Source organism: Hoplias malabaricus, chromosome 3, assembly GCF_029633855.1.
Source record: "Hoplias malabaricus isolate fHopMal1 chromosome 3, fHopMal1.hap1, whole genome shotgun sequence".
NCBI lineage: Eukaryota > Metazoa > Chordata > Actinopteri > Characiformes > Erythrinidae > Hoplias > Hoplias malabaricus.
Genome location: NC_089802.1, coordinates 72,228,284 through 72,251,760, shown reverse-complemented (window position 1 = coordinate 72,251,760; position 23,477 = coordinate 72,228,284). Strand labels below are relative to the sequence as shown.

Sequence of the window (23,477 nt, the reverse complement as noted above, 5' to 3'; positions counted from 1 at the left end):
AATGGAGCATTTGGGATGAGATGAGGTTTTATTTCATCCCATAATTCAACATCAGTACATGACCTCACAAATGTGAGCACGTGACTGCATCAAATACTCACAGAAAGTTCAACAACTTAACCCTTCACAATCCCAGGTGTGTTTTCAAGGGCGTAGAATTAGCATGGACGGAGGTGACATGTCTCCACCAATACCGATTATTTGATACCCACCAATAATTTGATCTGTCAACATCTCATTAACCGAGAAGAGCAGAAAGATTTACATCAGCTACATTTGGTTGTTAGCAAGTGGAAGGAAAACTTTACAGTCATATGAGACACTTACTGTGCAAAAAAGGTGGACATAAGTAGCTATTTTTCAAAGAAAATTATAAGTCACTTAAAGCCAAGTTCACCGTTTATTCATTGTCTGTAACCGCTTGTCCATGTCAGGGGCGCGGTGGGTCCGGAGCTTATCCGGAATCATTGGGCACAAGGCAGGAATACACCGTGGAGGGGGTTGAGTCCATCAAAATAATGTTAATGGCAATGCTAGGCTTAGGCACACAGCATAAAGCAGGCTAACATCACCTGTAACTATGAATAACGTGGTTTGGAAATTAACTACACAACAAACTGCCAACTTCTTTGTCAGTCATTGGTTTAACATTAACATTATTGATTAATTAAATTATACATTTTTATTCTGAATAATTTAAAAGCACATAGAATATCATATGTGGTATATCTGTCCTTTATCGTTTTATCACGGAACAAAGAGAAAACTACAAAAAAAATTGTGTTTTAGCTTTTTAGCCTCAGTGACTATTTCTTTAAAATAGTTCCTTGATTTTTGACAGATGGTCAAACGATGGATAAAACAAATAAATAAATATAAATTTAAAAATGAAATGTCTACAGTACTTCTTGCATTCAAAGCATCATATTTTTATTTCATATTTTAATCATTTATCATGATCAAACACATCGTACTGAAGAACAGAAAGACATTCCTTTATATCAACAGAATTGCACTGAATATTACAAAAATCTTTTCAAATAAACATTTAAAAGAAACCCCATTTAAGCAGCTCCACTAAACCATTCCATCCGAATAAGATCAGTGTAGAAAAAAAACTATGCTTTTAGAGGTGGCTTGTAGTTCAGTGCAGCGAAAAGAATATCAGACATTATCAGGCTGTAGTTACTGAATAAATGTCATTAAAAGCTGAGGGGGCTGAAGCTTTAATGGCCAGATGCTGTGTAACCAATTCTCTCTTCAGGGAGGATTCTCAAACCTGGCATAAGGGCTGGCTTTACTGAGACCTGAGAGAGAGAGAGAGAGAGAGAGAGAGAGAGAGAGAGAGAGAGATTAAGACAGTGTTTTACAGAACACAATCACCTTTTTCCGTCAGCCTTTTTAAGGGCTGTAAGGGCTCTTGTAAACCACATATTCTAAACCTTAGTTACAGGCAGTTTTGTGGCCTTGTCACATTATGATTTCCTGTTTACTTCAGCTCTGCACTGAGAAAAAGTAAATTACGCATTTGGGCTTTCAGGCTGAGGAATTATGGGTACTATTATTTTAAAATAAAAAAAAAATTAAGAGCATGTTCTTTGCTAAGAGCTCCTTTAAATGCAACTCCAACAGAGAAAGGATTTTAAACCCCACTGAAACCACCAAGGGAAGTCATTATTATTATTATTATTATTATTATATAAAAATACACTTTTATATAATATATTAAACATCATATATACTATATATGTGTATTATATAAAATTAAAGCAAGTTTCAACAAATGATTTAAAAAAATAGTTAATTATTAAAAACATTAACTTAGAATCTTGAATGATTTCAAATAAACAAACGTATGTAATTATATTTTTTATAACAAATTAAATCATAATTGAGAACAAAGTCTTTATTTCAAGGTACGAAGTCATTAATTTGACATCTTTTTTTCAAAATAGTACAACCCAACTTTTATACACTGCTGCAAAATCAATAAAAATCAATAAAAGCAACCTTTCTTATTACTTTTTTGACACTGCTTACCGTATTTCTGACGAATTTCATCGTGTCTGACTCTCATCTCAGCTTTCCTGCAAAAAGAAGCATATATGAAGTTACTATAAATACACACACACACAGAATTCAAGAAATGGAGATTATCTCAGCCCAGCTACCAAACTGGTTTGTGCCGGAACATTTTTGTGACGTCCAGCTTAAGAGGTGCACTTGGCCTTTTGTCCCTGAGATATGCAGACGCTAATACAAAAGAAACTCTAAATGTTTTACGTGGCCACAATTAGAGCAGGAAAATAGCTCTGGATTTTATTTTGTGTGTGTCATATGCAAAAGAATAAAAGGAAAACAGTTATAAAAATATGATACAACACCTGAACTATTAACTCTGAATTAACATTCAACAAGTGTAGAATGATTTGTATTATAATGTAAATGAAGCTACGGTTGATGGTTTGTTGACGTCTTTGGGCTTTAGAAGTGTAACAGTGTACAAACAAAAGGACAAACTGAAACAAGGCCTTGTAATGTTCATTGAAAAAAGGTCCAATAACTTTGTTTTGTTGCAGTTATATCCTCCACTCTTCTGGGGAGGCTTTACACTGTATGTTGGAACATTTCTATGAGGATTAGATTGCATTCAACCACAACAACTTTAGTGAAGTCAGGAACTGACTTCATGGATCACAAACACCACTCCAGTTCATCCAGAAAGTACTGAAGTAACATTGCTCAAGTCACTTAGTATAAGTAGTTTATGTAGACAGAAAATAAATTGAATACTGTAATGAACCCAGCTGGATTAATAAACGTACCTCTGTTCCTGTTTGGTTTTCCTCTTGTCTGACTGCCGCTGCATTTTGCGATTAAAGCCTGAGGATCTGAGAGTTTGAAAAAAGAGAACAGCAAAAAGTCTTTTGTTTTTCCCCATTTAACAGTCAAATCTAACATGACTTCGGGCTTTCGCTCTTTGTAACATAAACGCACACACAAACTCTTAACACATCTTCAGTGGAATACCTTTAGCCAAAGTACTCTGTAGGACAAGTGCTCTCCAAGTAGCCCAAAATGTTAGCCGAACAAAATATTGCTGAGGACAATGATTTTCTGTTCACTTTATATGTATTTGGACAGGATTAGTTTTACATCGGGAGGGGATGTTACCACCTGACATCTGTTAAGATCATGGTATTATGAGATTTATAAATTACAGAGATGGGTGTGACTCAGTTTACACACTGCTTTTCTATACACAGTACATTCAGCTGATATTGATATTCTGATATTGATCAACTACACTGAAGTAGAATTGGACTCAGATTAGCAACACTGACTGATTCTTCCAATCTGGTGCACTATTATTATGCCCCAAGATTGATGTCACTAATTATGATTATTATTATTATTATTATTACTATTATTGTACTGTAGCATAATAACACTTATCTACATAATGATATATGTAGGTATACTACAAGGTATACTACCATATGTACTGTAGCATATTGACACGTAATTGGTGATAATTTAAAATTCAATCTATAGTTTGTTAAGAGGAGGATTGATCCCTTTTGTGAGTCTTGATTCCTCCCAAGGTTTCTTCCTCCCGCCTCGAGGGAGTTTTTCCTTGCCACTGTCGCCTTCGGCTTGCTTTAACAAGCATTGTTAACATTGATTTAAATATTCTGTTCTAATACTAACTATGTGAAGCTGCTTTGTGACAATGTCAGTTGTAAAAGGCACTATATAAATAAATTTGATTTGATATTCCCAAATTCATTCATTGACTGTAACCACTTATGCAGTTCAGGGTTGTGGTGGGTCCGGGGCCAAACCGGAATTATTAGGTGCAAGACACCCTGGATGTGACGCCAGTTCTTTGCAGGGCGACACACATTCACTCTCACCTACGGACACTTTTGAGTAGCCAATCCACCTACCAACGTGTGCTTTTGGACTGTAGGAGGAAACCGCAGCACCTGGAGGAAACCCGCACATACACTGGGTGAACACACCCAACTCTTTACAGAACTCCAACTCCAAATCACCCAGAGTGGGACGCAAACCCACAAAGCCCAGGATCCTGGAGCAGTACCGTGTTGCTCCACCGTGCTGCCCTACACTCCCAAATATTTAATATAATCATAAATTTGTTTCTTCAACCAATTCCCTAAATGAAAAAGTGCAATATTTAGTGTAAATATGTACTGCACATTTATGACATATGAATAATAATATGAATAGTGAGCATTTTGGCCGAGCCAGTCCTTTAAATATCCTGTCTTTTAAAGTCAAATAAAACAGACTTGTGTTTCCTTCTTTTCGAGCGTGTTAAGAGGACCACTTCCTGAGTCAAATGACATGTAAACAGAGCAGTGCTGGTTTCTGTAGTTGTAGGTCAACTCTGTGTAGGAAGGGATTTTTCTATCAGCTTTTGCTGGCTGAGGTGCAGTTGTTTTACATGGCTCTACTCACCCGCAGTTTTCACACTTGCAGCAACAGAAGAGGCAGAAGAAGAAGGCAATGATGAGGACAGCTGCCACCACGGAGATCGTAATGATCAGGACCTGGAAGTTCACTGGGGTGTTAAGAAAAAGAAAAACATTTGTCTGTTCATAGTGGACTCAGGTCTCACCCTGAAGTGTCTATATATGAACTAATACTATAATATGAATTAGAATAATTAAAATACAAATGAGTACTGGGAATTTTACACAGAGGTTGTGAGATACAGTCAAGCCAAACAATCAAAGCTGCTGTATTGAATCTTCGTATGAACAAATTATAGAATAAAAATAACACTTCTTCTTTTAAAGTACGTTCAAAAGCAGTTGAGCTGGCATTTTCAAATGTCATCAAAATAAATACCTATAAATACAAATTAAGTGGAATTACAAGATGTTGATATGGCAGCAACAAAACAAAGGCCAGCCAGAGCTTGAAACAGAGTCAAGTCTGAGGTTTTATTTGGTTTACACTTGGGGGAAAAAAACTGTTATCACTCTAGTATCAGTTCTTAGCCTTTGTGAGGTTTGTTTTATTTACTTAACTGAGATTTGCAAAATGGACTGTGAAAAAAAACAAGGGAAAGGGTGAGAATAAATGAGAGAAACAAAATAGGTAGAGAAAGAGTTATTGTTGTAGTCTTACTTGAGCACAACCCCCAGCGAGCATCGTTTAGTGGGCAGAGGGAGCTTGGGGGAAGGATGTTTTTGACAGGGTATGTGAAACATGTCTTAGTTTTTATACACCACAGACACTGCAGAGGAAAAGAACACATGGTTTTAAATCCAGCTACACTTGGGTACAAACCTGTGCATTCATTCATTGTCTTAAACCGCTTATCCAGTTCAGGGTCATGGTGGGTCCGGAGCACCCGGAGGAAACCCACGGGGACACAGGGAGAACACACCACACTCCTCACAGACAGTCACCCGGAGGAAACCCAAGCAAACATAGGGAGAACACACCACACTCCTCACAGACAGTCACCCGGGGGAAACCCACACAGACACAGAGAGAACACACCACACTCCTCACAGACAGTCACCCGGAGGAAACCCAAGCAAACATAGGGAGAACACACCACACTCCTCACAGACAGTCACCCGGAGGAAACACACACAGACACAGAGAGAACACATCACACTCCTCACAGACAGTCACCCGGAGGAAACCCACGCAGACACAGGGAGAACACACCACACTCCTCACAGACAGTGACCCGGAGGAAACTCACGCAGACACAGGGAGAACACACCACACTCCTCACAGACAGTCACCCGGGGGAAACCCACACAGACACAGAGAGAACACACCACACTCCTCACAGACAGTCACCCGGAGGAAACCCAAGCAAACATAGGGAGAACACACCACACTCCTCACAGACAGTCACCCGGAGGAAACACACACAGACACAGAGAGAACACATCACACTCCTCACAGACAGTCACCCGGAGGAAACCCACGCAGACACAGGGAGAACACACCACACTCCTCACAGACAGTCACCTGGAGGAAACACACACAGACACAGAGAGAACACATCACACTCCTCACAGACAGTCACCCGGAGGAAACCCACGCAGACACAGGGAGAACACACCACACTCCTCACAGACAGTCACCCGGAGGAAACTCACGCAGACACAGGGAGAACACACCACACTCCTCACAGACAGTCACCCGGAGGAAACCCACGCAGACACAGGCGGAAAACACACCACACTCCTCACAGACAGTCACCCGGAACAGGACTTGAACCCATAACCTCCAGGTCCCTGGAGTTGTGTGAGTGCGACACTAGCTGTACACTACTTTTCAAATAATAAATAATAAGATTTTCCAAATGTAGCAGCAAATATGTACTTCTTATCCCCATAATAGCATCATAATATTTTTTAAATTAACAACATTCTTACATCATATTTTTAGCATATAATAAAATAATTATAATGCATTAGGTATATTTCATAGTACAAATTATAAATATCATTTATATAATAATAATATAATAAATATTGAAATAATCATCTCTTGTTTTTTGGGACCATTTTCCCCTACATCAGTGTGTTTTAAAGATTTTAACACATACTACATCAAGCAGCACATATGACAGTGAAGATTAAAATAGGATGTGACAACCACACACTAATTTGTCTGTGGCAGAATTTACGTTTGTTTATTTGAATTACTTCCAAAACCCTCAGGCAGAAGTAAGCACAGATGGATAATCCACTTGGTAAACACAGGCACATTTATACGTGGCTTAAATAATGTTCATTGTTTCTAATATATCTATAAAGCCAAATGTCAAAATATGCACATATTCAACCTCTCGCCATCAGTTTAAAAGAGAACAGAGTGGCAGCAAAGCACCCTTGGCTTTTCTTTAACCATAGAGTGGGGATTCAAACTGAAACAGTGGTTATTCCAAATAATTCCTGCCTGCGTGACTATGATAGAGCAATGGGCTAAACTCTGGATGGATCTGAATGATAGTGTACAATGTTTCAAAAACATTAAACCAGTATTTATGTCTCATCCCACTGTTCAAACACAACACAACAGTGGTTCAGAAATTGCAAACAAAAGAAGTCTGTTCCTGTGAAGCAAACCTATATCCTTTTTACCTTTGGGTTTTAATGTAAAATGGGGATTATAGCCCATAATTTTATATGGTTATATATTTCTGTGTTGGAGGTATTATTTGTTCAGGTTTTTCTTGTGCACTGCTGCACAGTGATACAATGAAAACTAGGGATGTATCAAACATCAAAAGTAAAACCAATGACATTCACGGAAGAGTGATTTCTAAGGCTTTTGCCAAAATACCAGGAAAAGAATGCACACAGACGCACACACACAGACACACGCACACATACTCTACCAAACCTGCTACACAGGTAAGGCTGGTGGTGCCTTGATTAACACACTCAAAGCACTGTTTTTAAAAGTGCCTTACTTTTCTACACTCCTTTCTGTTCTGTTTTACATTTCCAACGTCTCTTTAATTCACCCCTTATTTTACCTCTACCTGTCATCATAGGAAACTTACAAAAAGGACATAGACCACCCTCATAATGAAAGACAGCACAGCATTGAGAACATGGTTAAAAATAAAACATGCGGAACTCAAAACACAGGTGACTTACCGAAGAGCTACTTAAGCAAGATTGACAGTTGGTGATGTTTTTACTTTCACAAGCTGGAGAAAGAGGAAGAAAGTGTTTAGTAAATCCAGTATAAATCTGAGAAAGAAAACAAGCCCTAGTCAATCTGTCTGATCAGTAAAAAAACACCATTGTGTTCCCTGAGGTTGTTGTAGTCATAGCTAAGGAGCAGGAAACTTAAAGTCCCCTGGGAATAACAGCAAGCACAGAAGACATTTTACACATACACAGACGTCAGAAAACAAGAGGATTTGATCATGATTTAAAATGGTTCCTGGTCAGTCCTGGGGCACAAAAAAGTTCATTTTTCTTATCTTTACACATAGCAGTGAAAACATATCTTAAATCTGAGATTTGGGGGTTAATTTTACTCTGTTTATAAAATCTCTACTTTTGGTTGCAGCTAACGCTTCTCATTTTTGAGCTTTGGCATTTTGTCTCAGACCAGAAAGTTATTAAAAATAATTAGAGCAATTCAAATGTTTCTGTGCGGTATGATGCTGGATTAATAAAAAGATAGTTTTAATTAGTCTTCAGGTTACAACAGACCTCTCTAGCGAAAAGCAAGGGTTTTACCTTGATAACATGCCTGGGTTGTTTTGTTTTTTTATTTTTGGGCTTTTTTTAAGAGACATCATGTTTGAAATAAGCAGGCAATGCCATTGTTGAGCACGTCTGCCTGACCCTGCGAAAGTAGACAACCAGACTTTCTTACATCACAAAACTAAGGAATGAATGCCATCATCTAGCAGTGTGAAGGCTGAGACTGATTGCTTATTCATAAATTAGAAATTAGTTTTTAAGGGTTTAGTCGATGAGGGTGACTTTAAGCTGGGGTTTACTTTATTTTTAATTTTTAAATGCAACTGTATTTTGTTTTAAGTCATTATTTACAGTAAAGAAATATAATACTAACAGTCTGTTTCACTGAGGTACTTCCATGACTCACCATTTCCCCGAGATAATTATTTCCTTGAAGTTTCAATACCTTAACTTTAACCGTAAATGTAAATTGGACCAACTGGGCCAATATTTTAATTAATGTACGTGTACTTTTACTTAAGATCTGACTATAAATAACAGCATTTTTTTTTACCTCAGTGTGTTTTAGTCTAAATTAGTCTCCACATCTGATTTAAAAAAAAAGAGGAAACACTTCTGACTGGAATAGATTCAACAATGAGCCGTAATTCGTTTTGATAAGACTGTAAACTCTATACAAACGCACAAAAAAAATGACTTTTTTGTCTTTTAACAAATGAAACATTGGATTTAGGAAGGCTTACTTGTTTCAGGTGAAGAAGGTTTAGTTGTTTCAGGTGAAGAAGGTTTACTAGTTTCAGGTGAGGAAGGTTTACTAGTTTCAGGTGAGGAAGGTTTACTTGTTTCAGGTGAGGAAGTCTGCGCCCAAATCTCGCTTAATCCAAAGAGGAGAAGCAGAATAACACACTTCCCCAAAATCATGATTTCTTCATAGAAATTTTAAGTCCACGAACGATATTTTATCCCCGAGGGTTGTATCCGTTAAAGACAGAGTGATAACGTTTATAAGTAGCCAAAAATACTTATCCTTAATGCGCTAATGTTCACATCTAAAGAACACCCCCCTCTCTCTCTCTCTCTCGCTACCTTTCTGAGACTGGTCTGGGCTGTTTATGGAGGAGGAACTGTACTCAGTCACATGACCTAATGAGCTGATAACCTGAGACTCTTTGTTAGTGATGTTCGATTTCCTTTCCGATAATTAAAATTCAGGCTTGTATCGGCGATACCGAACCGATACCGATACTTTATTCAAATACACCTAATGTGTCTGGAAAATCTAAAAAATATATTGTATTTCAAATCAGTTTCATAAAGAATACAAGACATCAGTTATTTATTTGTGTATTTATTTATTTATTTATTTATTTAATTTAAAGTAAGTATATAGAGGTAGTGACCTCATTTACAGTATAGCCAAGCTAATACGTAAAAAAGGTTTAAAAAAAAAAATATATATATATATATATATAATTTTAAATATATTATTGTTTAATTATCAACCCAGTAAACATTTAACCGTTGATTCAACGTTGAAATAATATAATGATTGTCATCCAATCAACGTTCTCTTAAGGTTGAAAATGAAAATTGAAAAGACGTCCAAACACAGACATTGAAAAGACGAATATTAGACGTATTTTGGACGTCCATTGACGTTATTAATTGGTCCCGAAATAAATTACTTGTATAAAACGCATTTTGGACGTCCACTGACGTTATCGATTGGTCACCACTTAACTAACTTATTAAGATGGATTTTGGACGTCCATTGACGTTTAAAATATGTCTTTGACGGACAGACTACTTTTAGACCTATTTTGAACGTCCAGGGACGTTCCTTGTTTACTTGGAAGAACTATTATATGAAAACCTGTATCTTAATTCAGGATACATGAACACACTGAAAATAACACATCAAAGCTTACCCAGGCGGAAGAAAAAGTAGTTCCCACCAACCGCCTGTCAACGAGACAAGATCTTAATAGTTTAGCTACTTTCCACTGTGTTCCTGTTAATGATATACATTACCTCGAATGACTGAAGTATCCAAAGTATCGATATTATGATTTGAGAATCAATTAAGAGCATAAAGATCTGGTATCAGAGGTATTGATATTTCTGTATCAATCCGCACTACTGTGTTTTTGAGACTAACATAAGGTCACATTCTTGTACGAAGCTATGGAGGAAAAAAAGCTTAAACTTAATATTAGGAACTGTTGACAACTCTAGGAATGAAAGTCTATCCTACACGCAACTAGATACCTGCATATCTTTGTAACTATGTGAACATTGAACAATTTTTTCCCCCTAAGGTTGTAGAAGCCCATACCCTTAGAAAAAAAAAATACGCTATACGTTTGTACATTTATCATAAAGCATGTCCCTAAAGTGCTTTACTGGCAGTTTGTAATGACTGAAGAATCGGCCAAGGTCTCCCCAGAAGACCTTAATATTTCTACATATACTTTTCTCAAAACATTAAAGAAACCTGACCTAGATGAAAGAGATATTTGTCATGGCCAAACATCAGAGAACCTGAAGCTCTGAGGAGTGAAAATAGATATTATACAGAAGAAAGTGCCAAAATTAGACTCATAATAATCTACAGTATATGAATTCTGCTTACTTTGCTTGTGGCATACTTAGTCATCTTGACTATGTATAATAATACCTATTTCAAAGACATGCCAGTCCTTCAGAACTGCATGTGATGATCCAGCACTTCTTCATTCTTTAGCAAGGCGTAACACACCTAAAAGAAGGGCACGAATCACCTGGTGATAAAAGGAAGTAGGAACGTGACAGACAACCCAAAGACAACACACTTGACCTTTGTCCACACCTCGGTCCAGTAGAACTTGAAGAGAAACAACTGGACTGAAGAGTTGTAGAAACAAAATCCTGGTCCCCAACAGAATGTGGAATGGTAAATGTAGTAACGGTCAAACCCCCAATAAATATATAAATAAGAATACAAGCCATTTTATCTGTTTGGTTTAGTCAAACCCACTTATATTCTTCACCTACTGGCCACAACTCTCTTTATCACAGATCTTTGAATGTGTAGAAGTGTAGTTTAGCCAGGCTTTAACTGATGGTTAGACAGTTAGGCAGTTGCACCATTCAGGATCCAAGCTGCTGAAATTTCTGTGCTCAAGAGAGCCATGTTTAAATAGTTCCAATTAATTTCAGACAAAGGGCAAATTTCCACACTTAGGTAAAGGCCTGTACTTGAATAGATTAACTAGAACAAAGTGTTCATTGTTTTGTTTTGTTTTTTAATAGTCATTAATTAAATAAGTGATGTTGTTGCATAGTACTTGACTGTTTAAAAACAAAAGGGTCGTTAGTTTGACTCTCAATGATAAACAGATGACTGAAAAGAAGTGTCTGGCAAATGCCATTGGTGTAAATGTAAATTACCTACCTAATTATCACAATATCACACGTCACAAAGTTAGTGACACAAATAACTGAGTGGTGATAAATTCCAATAATTTATTAAAGCATTTGTAAAGCCAGTTACAAAAAAAGAACAAAACATTTTCCCTCTCTTCAAAACAAACACAGATATTATTATTATTTTTTAAATATTATATATATATACTCATATAAGATCGGCAATGAGGAAGAATTACATTCAGGCCCTTAGTGGCTGCCTGCAGCTGAGCAAGGACCCCAGTGTAAAGAGTGAGAGAGACAGAACTATCCATGTGTATGTGTGTGTGTGTGTACGCTCACTGTAGAAATATATTAGGTGGGGACCAAAACCTGTTTTAACACTCACATTGTTGGGATATCTCTTCCTTTGCAGGTCCCAACAATATAATTATTAAATATCATATATGTTATATAATTATGTTTGGGGTTACTCGAGTAGAAATTATTAATAATGTTAGTGTAAATATCAAAAAAATGAATGTCTATGTCCCCACAATTAACAGAAACAAACGTGTGTGTGTATGTGTATCTGTATATGTCTCAGTAGTGTCTTCCATGTGTTTATGTGTGCTTCCACTGTTTGCATGGGTTGGAAGTGAGAATATGGTGCATAATTTTGTCTTGTCTGTCAAGAGTAAGCATCCCAATGTGCTTTCTGGACATATACTTAAAAATGAGACAACAGTGGGACAAAATTGAACACATCATCACCCTTCACACACACACACACATACAAATTCCTTCATTACACATTCCTGTGTATCTCTAGCACTCATCACACCGTCACAGTGTCCACACCATTTTCCAGAGCTGGAGGACGTAGCCCTTTACTGCTGACCTGGAACTACAGGATGTACATATTAGTTTCATTGTAATTACTAAACAATTTTTACTTGGCGTTCAAGGTTAAAATAGAAGCCTTTTTCTCCCTTTCTTCAGTCACAACTGAATACAGGAAATCCTTCTAAAATCTTGCGAATAAATGTTTATACATCAATGTTTGCCACATGAAAATTACTGGCATCAACATTTTCAAAGCTTGGTGCCTCAATTACTTTACAGTGAATATACCACAGTTAATGGGAGTTGTTGGTTCTCTCAAGTTTGGAACATGGTCCTAGATCAGCGCAAATAAAAAACATCTACCAGCTCTCGGTCCAATCCCCTGTCACTCCCACTCCCTTTCTCACTTCGTTCATATCTGAATAAATAAATACACCACCCTTCACCCACCCACCCACCCACCCACACACATCTTTTGTGCCTCAAAAGACTATCACAATACCCACCCATAACAGAAATACGCATACACGTTTGCTTATTTCTCCACAATGTCATAACCATGAAAATTTTTTGCTCGCTTAGTTTCGTTCCATCTTTAAGTTTAAAACTCTCAGACACACACAAAGGAACTTGCATTACATTGACAAATATAGTTGCATATCAAACAGCAAAATTACACAGGTACTGTTGGGAGTTACAGTAGTTTTTCTTTTTTTTAATATTCATATGTTTAAAAAAAAATTACAGGCATACTTGATCTTGAATGGGTTTTGATATGAATGATGTTATGATAATACTTATCTTGTGCCGTTTCTCTTTCTGCTGTAGTACAGGGATATAGAATATACATTATTTCACCCAAAAATGCTTATAACTGAAGTAGTAATAACTGAAATACGGTGTGGGCTAACATTAGGAATGTCAGAGCATGCCAGAGGGCCTCCACTGGATTCCATTATAAGCTACGATAACATTGTTAGGTGAAATATTTACTTAAACTGGTTGTAGGTTAAAACTATTTGAAGAAAGTGACCAGAACATTGTCGTGTGTTCTTCGGTTCATGTCACTTATACGCTAACTGTGTTTCTACACTGTGATGTTCCTTAATCCTGTATTAATTAATAGATGACGTGTCACTTTTAAAGGGACTAGTACATTGTTCACTGAATGTAGACAGACAATTAATTATAAGTGCTTTACGAACTCAATGTCTGTACAGTCAATTAAATAGATATTCTGACTGCAGTCTTAGTACATACTATTTAAAAGACTGGATCTTAAATGATTTCCTTCCCCATTATTGTTGAAATATTCATGAAATTTATTTCAGAATTTAAGCTAATGTATAGAACTTGTTTGCACACCTAGAACGTGATCCTGATGCAATTTTTTATTGTTCCTCTAAATCGGTTCCTCCTAGTTCATAATGCAGCAGACCGTGTTTTAAAGACAAAATCTGTGTTAACTCTCCTGACCCTATTTAGTTACAGTGACTTCTTGTCAACTTTTGCATTGCATACATGGTATTACATATCTCCTGCCTATCTAACTGATCTGTCGGAACATTATAACTGTCCAAATCACCATGCTCAGCATACAGCAAAGTTACAAAGAGGTGGAAGATCATTTCCTTATAAACATAGCTTATAAACTGGAATAGCATTACACAGAATAGCCATACATATAACTATCGAATGCACGTTCATTACTTGTTTTTAAAAAGTATATGCCTAGCGTATTGGTGCTCATTTTCTCCGTTTTGTAACGGCTGTCATTTACATTAGCCCATGATATTTTATCTTCTAATAATTTATTTATATTCCTGTGGGGAACTTAAATTAAAAATGAAATTAAATAAAATGTCTTGCACAACATCCAAATTTTGTCCTACAACTGTGCAACAAATTTTCTTTCCCAATGTGTAGTCTATTCACTATATTTGGTCCAGGGTGCAACAGCATCTAACTCCAAAACAAAAAATGCTGTGATATGAATCCTATAATAAATACTGGTTCACTGCTAATTCAGTGGCATTATTGGGGAGGAAAAGTTCAGTAGCCTAGTTTCCATTTTACAAACAACTTCGTGTGTAATATAATCTTTTAAAATGAGTATCACATGGTGCATTAAAATTCACCACAAATTATGCTGAACGCTGGTAGCGGTACTGCCCCCAGTGTAGGCTCAGCCTTGCTTGGTATAATACTGATGCATGTTCAGTGGCACCACTCAGTAATAAATTGGCTTGCCTTACTGGGGACAGGGAGGTATCTCAAGGCTTTCAAAATTGCTGTGCAGTTTACTCGTAGAGTAACTGAAACTCATTCACTTGCTCACTTTCCTAATATTGTGCAACAGCATGTGAAGTATGGAATTATATTTCATGTTTTTCCACTTGCAGACAAAACACAGATTCTGCATCCTCTGTCACTATGTGATAATTTACCCCTTTAAGACTCAAAGACAGATAAATGGAGTATACTCACATTTACACTGAAGTATAAAATATAATTTTGACAGTAATGTGCGAAAAGCATAAAACACATACTGATATTAGAATGGTCCTAACTCCTGTTACAATGCTTCTCTCTGACAATTTCTTTACACTTCGGATCTCTGGTCAGTCCCAGGGCGCACATTTTGAGGGATGGACAGTTATCTGAAGGCCGACTTACACTAGAGGAGCTCACAAAATGGCCGTCAATGACTTAAGCATTACAAAATGGCTCTGATTGTGACTCCTAAAGAAGAGTTCACAGGGAAACATGTGAACAGAATAAACTTGCAGACTGCCCACTTTTCGGTAATGGCTCAGTCATGGGTCTTTTGGACTGGAGAAGATATCAACCACAAGCTGAACGCTGAGAGAGATTTCAGGATGAGATGATGTGATATAAGAGAGGAGAAGAGAACTTGGACATCAGTCTCAGTGCTGGCAGTGAGGGAGGGTTTACAGTGACAGGACTGGCAGGCTTGGTTGTGCTTTTGTAGAAGAATGGTTGGTTCCAGGAAATAAATTATATTTATCTGAGTGGAGTAGGAGGTTGCATTCACAATAAATAAGAACAAGGATTTCAGCAGAGCCAGGTCAAATAGATTTGGCATCCTGCTCTCTGCTTCTCTCTCTTTCTCTCGTATCCATGGTCAGCAGGGTGGTATGGTTATATATTTTGGTCACAAAATGTGACCTTGTCTCTCTTGCCTTTGCAAACACCTTCTTTTACGGATTGGCCCAGTGCCGATCACCTGATCCAGGCGCTGCTGGTGCTGGTGACTGACATGACGCTGCACCGCTTCTTCACGATCATGTTGATGTAGGCCTTCATGATCTTAGTGATCTCACCCACCTTCAACCACAAAGAATAAACATACATGAAATATTTAATCTGCAATAGAATAATATGACATCACAGGCAAGACTTTATGCTATAGCTACAGTATGTTAGTAAAGTATAAAAATAATTAACAAGAAAATCAAAAGTACTGTTTTATTCTTCTGATATTTTTATTATATATAAAACATTAATAGCAGTGGTTTTAGCCCAGAACATAACAAAACAAGCAAACTTCAGACTGCAAATCTTTGCTGATTAAATGCATTTATGGTAAGGGGAAAAAGTTAAAATCTATATATTTTTTTTCAGAGCATTATGTAATTTCTGTGGAATGAAAAATCACCTGAGGAGTTTCAAAGAACATCTCTCTCTCATCCACAGTGATTTTGTAGGTGCTGGGCTGTGGCGCACCAAAGAATACGATGTGTTCATATTGGAAAGTCTCGAGTGGTTTGGGTTCACCTCTCTTATAAACAGACACGTTTTCTGCACTCACACCCAGCCACAGGTCATGAGGGAAGCCCCCTTCTTTGCACTGCAATTAAACACATTTATATGTATTTCACAAACCTTGTCAATAAGGTGCTTATTATCCATGATGCTACCTACATTAAATCTTACCTCCACATCGAAAAGCGTGGACCCATAACCTGGCCATTCTTTAATGATGGTCATGTATTTGAGCATGGCCTGATGCTGGGGCATGCCTTGAAGCCGATTCCATTTCTCTAGAACGCTGGTCAACGTTGCTGACATCTCCTCCTTCACAAACATCTCCAGCATTTGCTCCTCCTCCACCCTCTGCTTCTTCAAAGAGCCTGTCTTAAAGCTACGTCTCAGGGTCCCATCTAGGAAGCTGGTCCGTCTCCTCTCGAGAGTGGTACCCCCTGGCCCTACCACGCCAACCCCTGGAGCCCCTGCCCCGCCGGCTTTGGTGGACTGAAAGATTCGTGTTCTGAGCCGACCCACAGGATAAACACTGCTCAGACTCCAGGGGGTACGTGCTACATCTCCGTGAATATACTGAAGACGAAGAGCTGCCAGATGCTGTAGTGTCTCCTCAGGAGCAGGAAAATGACCACTGATCAGACTCTCATGAGCCTATGAAAGGAGGGGAAAGAAATCAACAGAGAATTACACAGTGTAGAAAGGACAGTAAGACAGACACCAGGAAATCAGCAAAATATCAAGGCTAAAAGACTGGGTTTTAAATAATAAATTGTCCTGCTCTGGTTTTTACTACTGTAAACAAAGAAAAAAGTATTTTGTAAATGTACCTGTTCAAACATAAAGGCAAACTCCACTCCTTCTTTGGGCATGCTCTCCACATCAAGGAAGCAGTAAAGTTTGAAATAAAGCCGCCAGGGTCCATCTTCCTCTTCCTCCTCACTCCCTGCCAGTCTGTAAGTAGAATAATATCCAGTAAATTTATTAGCAATAGTTATTACTATTAAACTTGCCATTAAATATAGTTAGAAAATTCTAAAACATAAATCTATGAAAGGAAAGAATAAAATATTCAAAAATTGGCTTTACTGTTGTATAGGACAACAGAGTAGTTTCCATCCCATTAGGCCATCTTTTGTTATGTACATTAAGCCACTACTAGGTGCTAAACGGGGGTGGGGGGTGGGTGATAGTGTGAACTATGTTGATGCATTGACTATTTTGACTTAAAACAAGACAAAATGTCCTGATAAGATTCTTTTACTTTGGGTTTTAAAAAAGTTTAAGTAAAAATATCTTTTCCTATTAGCAGTTTTTCAAAAGACAAAATTACTTAAAATAATGGTTAAAAATGGTTAAGCTATTTTGACCAATCATCAGTGAGAAAACAATCCAAAATTAGTACAAAGGAGGCAGACTTGAGATGTTTTGGAATTATAGTTCAAATAATGTCTTTGGTTCAGTTTTAGAATAAAGAGAAAGATGACTGCAGACAGGAAAACTTGTTTATAAAGGTCATAAACTTTATATAATAAACTGCACCAAAGTAAATAGCCTATCTGGCTACATGCTGAGTGAAATAAAATAGAATAAACCTTTCTCACTATAGTACAATATTACAAATATACACGATGGAGGTAACTGAGATGGGTTCTATATTTATTTTAAAAATGTTGTTGTTGCAGCCATTAGATTGAAATATGCCATCACCAGGTAACAGTGAACAGGGATGGGTGTGATGGGTGATAGCGTGAACAATGATGATAATGATGATGACATGATCCTCCACCATGTCAACCCCTGTGACTCATGGGTTGACTCATAGTCTCATTTACATAACACTGGGGTGAATAAGAGCTATTCACACCTGGCAAATGGCAGTTCTTTGGGATTTAAAGATTTGGGATTACTCTTTTGTCCATTAACGCACTTTTTAACTCAATGAGCTTGATAAGCCAATGGCCAATGAGAAGAAAGTACTGCAGCCATTTTGAAACCACTGCTATGGTACAAGGTAAATATCTGTATACCTCTCAAACTTGGCGAGTACATCTGCTACAATAACGCGACTCTCAATAGCCCGGCTCTCAACTTTGTTGTGTTCAAAGAGAGAAAATAAGTTCCTGCTATTTTCCATTGCCAGACCTCGGATCAGCTTCTCCACTACCTTCAGACAAACACAGACACAACATCAGAATAATGTTAAAACAATGTGAGAGGATGCACAACATCACAGTTCAGCAATGACACGTTATAAAGCAATGACCTAAAGGACATTTTTATTCTTTGCTGCTCACTGACTTACCCAGAGATACCCTAAATAGTGGAAACTACAGACATGGCAAGGCTTCAGAGTGTATTACAATTTAGCACTCAAACATTGGCAGCTCTAATAAAAATGCAGTTTTATACTTAATCATTTCACGCAAAAACTTCAATTGTCCCTGATTTCTTTCTCTTGCTGTATATCTGTATCTCTCACCTCTCCTGCCGTTGTGTGCGAATTGATTGAGATTTTGCATGATCCTCCTCCATGGCAATACACAGTGGTGGTCATTTCCTGTCTGGTCAGCAAAGCAAAAATCTCCTCCTGAGATGGCACAAATTCCCTGCTCTTCGTCTTCTTTAAAGACTCCCCAATGAAGTGAGCGTACTTCTCAATCTCAGTGCCAGGGTAACGCTCCCTAACCCTGAGATAAAAAAAAGACACTTGGTCACAAAGACTGCAAATACTGTCAAACATTCTCCAAATTATTGTCAAAAATGATATTGGATTTTGCATTGGTAAAATACACGCTAAAGCGCGCAGGCGGGCTAAAAACACTCGTGTATATCTGTTAGTATTACAGTTGCAATATAGACACTCAAGGTACGAAATTAAAGCTTTAAGTCTATGCTTTTTATTTTTAAACATATTTCCATTTTAAAAATACGTATATTTGGTCGAAATATACATTGCCAGGATTGTTGTTATGAAAAAATATTTTTGACGGTAAACATTCTTATTTTTCCCGGCGCCATATTTGAGTCAATGTGTACATATTATTCACCAATGAGGATATGCATGACTGGGGAATTAAAACCAAAAGAATTAGTTATTCCTACGGAGCCCCTAAAAGGACTGGGGGAAAAATAAAAAAAAAGACTATTGATATTGCATTCCTTTGTGGGCTCCGTAGTACTGAGGTTGCTGTTGATTATGTGCTTGCTGTGCGTGTCAGGTGAACTATGGAGCAGCTCCATAAATCCCAGATAAAACAAAATGCATGGTGTATCGACCGGCTCGCGAGCTGAGCCACATTCTCTGTAAAAATCAGTCCGCAACTTGCCCTGAGATCTCTTTGTGTTGAGCCACTGCCTTACACCCTCCATCTTGTTATTGAATGACCGGATTTTGCGAGAGACTTTGCTTGGTAAAGGTTTTTCGTTAAGATTCTTAGCTTAGCCCCAACCCCAGATAATAAAAAAAAAAACACCCAGCCGTCCACACTTTTATTTTATTTCACGAAGCCGCCTACGTCTACGTGGAGATACGTGGAACTACGGTGTCCTGACTAGTACTTTCAGGATTCTACCGAACGTATATAAAATGTATTTGCGAGGGAACGCAAAATCAATGGTCATTTTTTATTTTTCCCCCAGTCCCTTTAGGGGCTCCGTAACAAGGACAATTGTATAATCATAAAACATCTGCAAAGGACCGCAATGTATTTGCGAGGGAACGTTTTTTCCCCCCAGTCCCTTTAAGGGCTCCGTATATTCCTAACCTCAGATTTCATTCATTCATTCATTCATTCATTATCTGTAACCGCTTATCCAGTCTCGCCCTCAGTAAAAGGTAAACAGGGGCGCCTCGATGCCTGAGAAGCCCGGAAGTAACTCTCACACAAACGACGCCTACCAGCAATTACCTAACGTTGTCCCCTTCAAAACAAGACCAGACTTGAGTTTTTAAGTCAGACCTTTCATGAGTAATCGTCATTTTCTTGTGTGAAGAGTACAAGAAAAAAAAAACAAGTGAAAAAATAATTCGACAAAATAAAAAAAAAAAAAATATATATATATATATAATGCCTTGGAACCTCCCCCTAATGACGTATATGGTTCGAAAGCATAGCTCAGCCTCCCAACGACACGTCAGTCATGTCTCTAAGCCAATCAGGTGCAAGTTATGGGGGCGCGCAACCAATGAGTCGTATAAATCAAAGCCCATTCAGAATACAGCGCACAGAGACCCCCGGCGCGAGCGAAAACACACGAGGGTTATATCGCATCTGCAAAGACAAAAACAGCTAAAATGGCTTCAGAAACAACGCAGAAACCAAAGGAGATAACATTTTGTGGTGGTCAAGAGCCTTTGGCAGAGCTGGAAAGTGACAGTGAACCCGAGGATTTGACGGAGTCAGATAGCAGCGAAAGCTATGATTCTGTTGAGGAGCCCTCATTTCTCGAAGGAGAGGATTCTTTTCTTGATAGGTATGTAACGTTTACAACTTTATATATATATATATATACTACCGCGACCATGAACTGGATAAGCGGTTACAGATAATGAATGAATAATACAAATAATAATGTTATAATATATATGAACAGAGAGTGATATGTATGCTAATTTTTGGCTGTTTAAAATTATCTATATTATCAACCTTTTTTTTTTTTTTTTATTATCCTTTTTTAATTACAATTGTGTAATATCTGTTTCTTTGTATGTTCCTATAGGAAAGATTCTGGATCAGATGAAGAGTGGGTATCTCCAGTTAAAACAAAGAAAAGGAGACTTTCATTGACTCTTAGGTCCTCAACCCCCACTGGATCCAAGCCCACCACTCCCATTGTTTCCACACCTGATTTGCAACTAACTGGTCATTCTACCACCTCCCCAACAGTGACCAAGAAAAAGGCAAGAGGAAGGTTAGACTTCACATCAGATGTTCCTGTTTGTTCTCAGGAGACAAGAAGTCCAGTGGGTGCTTCAGCTCGGGTTTTGGAGCCAAATGAAGACATGTGGCATGACATCACAGACATAGACGAAAAACCCAATTTCCCAAAATTTCTTCCAAAGCGACAACCAGGACCACAACTCATACTGTCTTACTCCCCACTGCAGCTTTTTCAGTTGTTTTTCAGCACGTCAGTTGTGCAAACAATTGTGCAAAACACAAACAAGTTTGCAGAGAAGTCAGCTGCAGCCGGAAAGAAAATGAAATGGAAACCCGTTTCCGTCAATGAGTTTTACTCCTATATATCACTAATTATATTCATGGGCTTGGTAAAAGCAAAAAGACTAACAGATTACTGGTCCCAAAGCCTCATTTACAAGTTTCCATACCCTGCCTCTGTCATGACCAGCAAGAGGTTTCTTGCCATTTCCAGCAATCTGCATCTGTCTGATGAAGATGAGGAAAACACCACCAAAAAAGGAACAAAAGAGTACGACAGGCTCTTCAAAATCAAACCTCTGTATTTGGACATTCTTTCTGCGTGTCGCTCTTTTTTCCACCCAAAGAGAGAACTGTCAATTGACGAGCGAATGGTGGCTTCCAAAGCAAGGAATGGAATGAAACAGTACATGAAAGCAAAGCCCACTAAATGGGGCTACAAGTTGTTCGTACTTGCAGACTCAGAAACTGGGTACACATGGAACTTTTTTGTGTATGAAGGAAAGAACACACATTCTTCAGGAAAAGGACTTAGCTATGACTCAGTCAAGACACTGCTTGACTATTCAGTTCTGGGCAGTGGGTACATGGTATTCATGGACAACTTTTACACAAGCCCCACCCTTCTTGCTGACCTTCTGCGAGAAAATACTCTTGCATGCGGGACCATTCGCAGCCACTGGCAAGGCTTTCCGAAAACAACAATAAACGACCTTCCAAAGAGAGCCAAGAGAGGAACCATCCGCTGGTGCAGAAAAGAAGAGCTGCTCTATGTCAAGTGGATGGACACAAAGGCGGTGGCTGTGTGTTCCACCATGCACAAGGCATACGAAGGTGACACAGTGCAGAGGCGTGTGAAAGATGAACAAGGTGTGTGGAATATTGTTAATGTTCCAGTTCCTGCAGCAATCAAAGATTACAATAAATACATGGGTGGTGTTGATCTGTCAGATGCCCTCATTAGCTATTACAATGTACTTCACAAGTCGAAAAAATGGTACAAGACATTCTTTTTCCATTTTATTGACATTGCAATTGTGAATAGCTTCATCCTGCATCAACAAATGGCGAAAATAAATAAAGAGACGTCTCTCACTCACAAAGTGTTCAGGGAAAAACTACTGCTTGAACTTGTCAACATTTCGAAGAAGCCCTCAGATGTTGCAGGACCTTCAGGCCAGTCAGAACAAGAAGAGCCCACTGCAGGCCCCCCGGCCCAGCCAGCCAAGAAAGAAAAGTGTATCCCTGCATTCTACTCAGCAGATGCTACAGGAGGAAGAAGGAAATGTGAAATGTGCAAAAAAGAAGAAGGGGTGCAAGTGAAGACACCTGTGTACTGCAAAAAATGCAATGTGCCATTGTGTTTAGTGCCAAAGCGCAATTGTTTCGCCAAGTGGCATGAGGATAAGTAAATATTACATATCCGTTGCATTTTTTTTGCATGCAGGATTGTAAATAGTTATTCACGTAGTTTTTGTATAATAACGAGACTTTTCTAAATAAAAAAAGCAAAAGAAACATTTATCACCTGCCTTTTTCTGTTATTTACAACTGACTGCTCTTTGTTAGGCACCAGAATAAAAAATCTGAATAAAACTACAAACTAGATTCCAAAAAAGTTGGGACACTAAACAAATTGTGAATAAAAACTGAATGCAATGATGTGGAGGTGCCAACATCTAATATTTTATTCAGAATAGAACACAAATCACAGATCAAACGTTTAAACTGAGAGAATATCATTTTAAGGGAAAAATATATTGTTTCAAAATTTCATGGCGTCAACAAATCCCAAAAAAGTTGGGACAAGGCCATTTTTACCACTGTGTGGCATCCCCCCTTCTTCTTACAACACTCAACAGACGTCTGGGGGCAGAGGAGACCAGTTTCTCAAGTTTAGAAATAGGAATGCTCTCCCATTCATGTCTAATACAGGCCTCTAACTGTTCAATCGTCTTGGGCCTTCTTTGTCGCACCTTCCTCTTTATGATGCCCCAAATGTTCTCTATAGGTGAAAGATCTGGACTGCAGGCTGCTATTTCAGTACCCGGATCCTTCTCCTACGTAGCCATGA

At 38.1% G+C, this 23,477-nt stretch overlaps 3 protein-coding genes across 3 annotated transcripts in view; 1 reads left to right on the top strand and 2 right to left on the bottom strand.

Annotated features, from left to right (window-relative positions):
- Positions 1-915: 915 nt before the first annotated feature.
- On the bottom strand, positions 916-9,317 carry pttg1ipa (PTTG1 interacting protein a). Its single transcript, XM_066665366.1, has 7 exons — positions 8,972-9,317; positions 7,668-7,720; positions 5,161-5,269; positions 4,486-4,588; positions 2,826-2,891; positions 2,041-2,087; positions 916-1,307 (listed from the first exon to the last, which is right to left on the bottom strand). The coding sequence occupies exons 1-7, from the start codon at positions 9,147-9,149 to the stop codon at positions 1,261-1,263; spliced, it is 603 nt and encodes a 200-aa protein (XP_066521463.1). The 5' UTR covers positions 9,150-9,317; the 3' UTR covers positions 916-1,260.
- Positions 9,318-11,755: 2,438 nt separating this feature from the next.
- Positions 11,756-23,477, bottom strand: part of myo10l1 (myosin X, like 1) — a 64,835-nt gene continuing 53,113 nt past the window's right edge. The window contains exons 35-41 of the mRNA XM_066665849.1: positions 18,724-18,931; positions 18,272-18,408; positions 17,072-17,195; positions 16,416-16,895; positions 16,138-16,329; positions 15,008-15,806; positions 11,756-12,519 (exon numbers count right to left, since the gene is read on the bottom strand). Coding sequence (XP_066521946.1) covers positions 15,702-15,806; positions 16,138-16,329; positions 16,416-16,895; positions 17,072-17,195; positions 18,272-18,408; positions 18,724-18,931 — 1,246 coding nt within the window. The 3' untranslated portion in view covers positions 11,756-12,519; positions 15,008-15,701. The remainder of the gene's footprint in view (positions 12,520-15,007; positions 15,807-16,137; positions 16,330-16,415; positions 16,896-17,071; positions 17,196-18,271; positions 18,409-18,723; positions 18,932-23,477) is intronic.
- Positions 20,498-22,815, top strand: LOC136690796 (piggyBac transposable element-derived protein 4). The gene is made up of 2 exons (XM_066662803.1): positions 20,498-20,717; positions 20,964-22,815. Exons 1-2 carry the CDS (start codon positions 20,539-20,541, stop codon positions 22,813-22,815), a joined length of 2,031 nt encoding a protein of 676 aa, XP_066518900.1. The 5' UTR covers positions 20,498-20,538.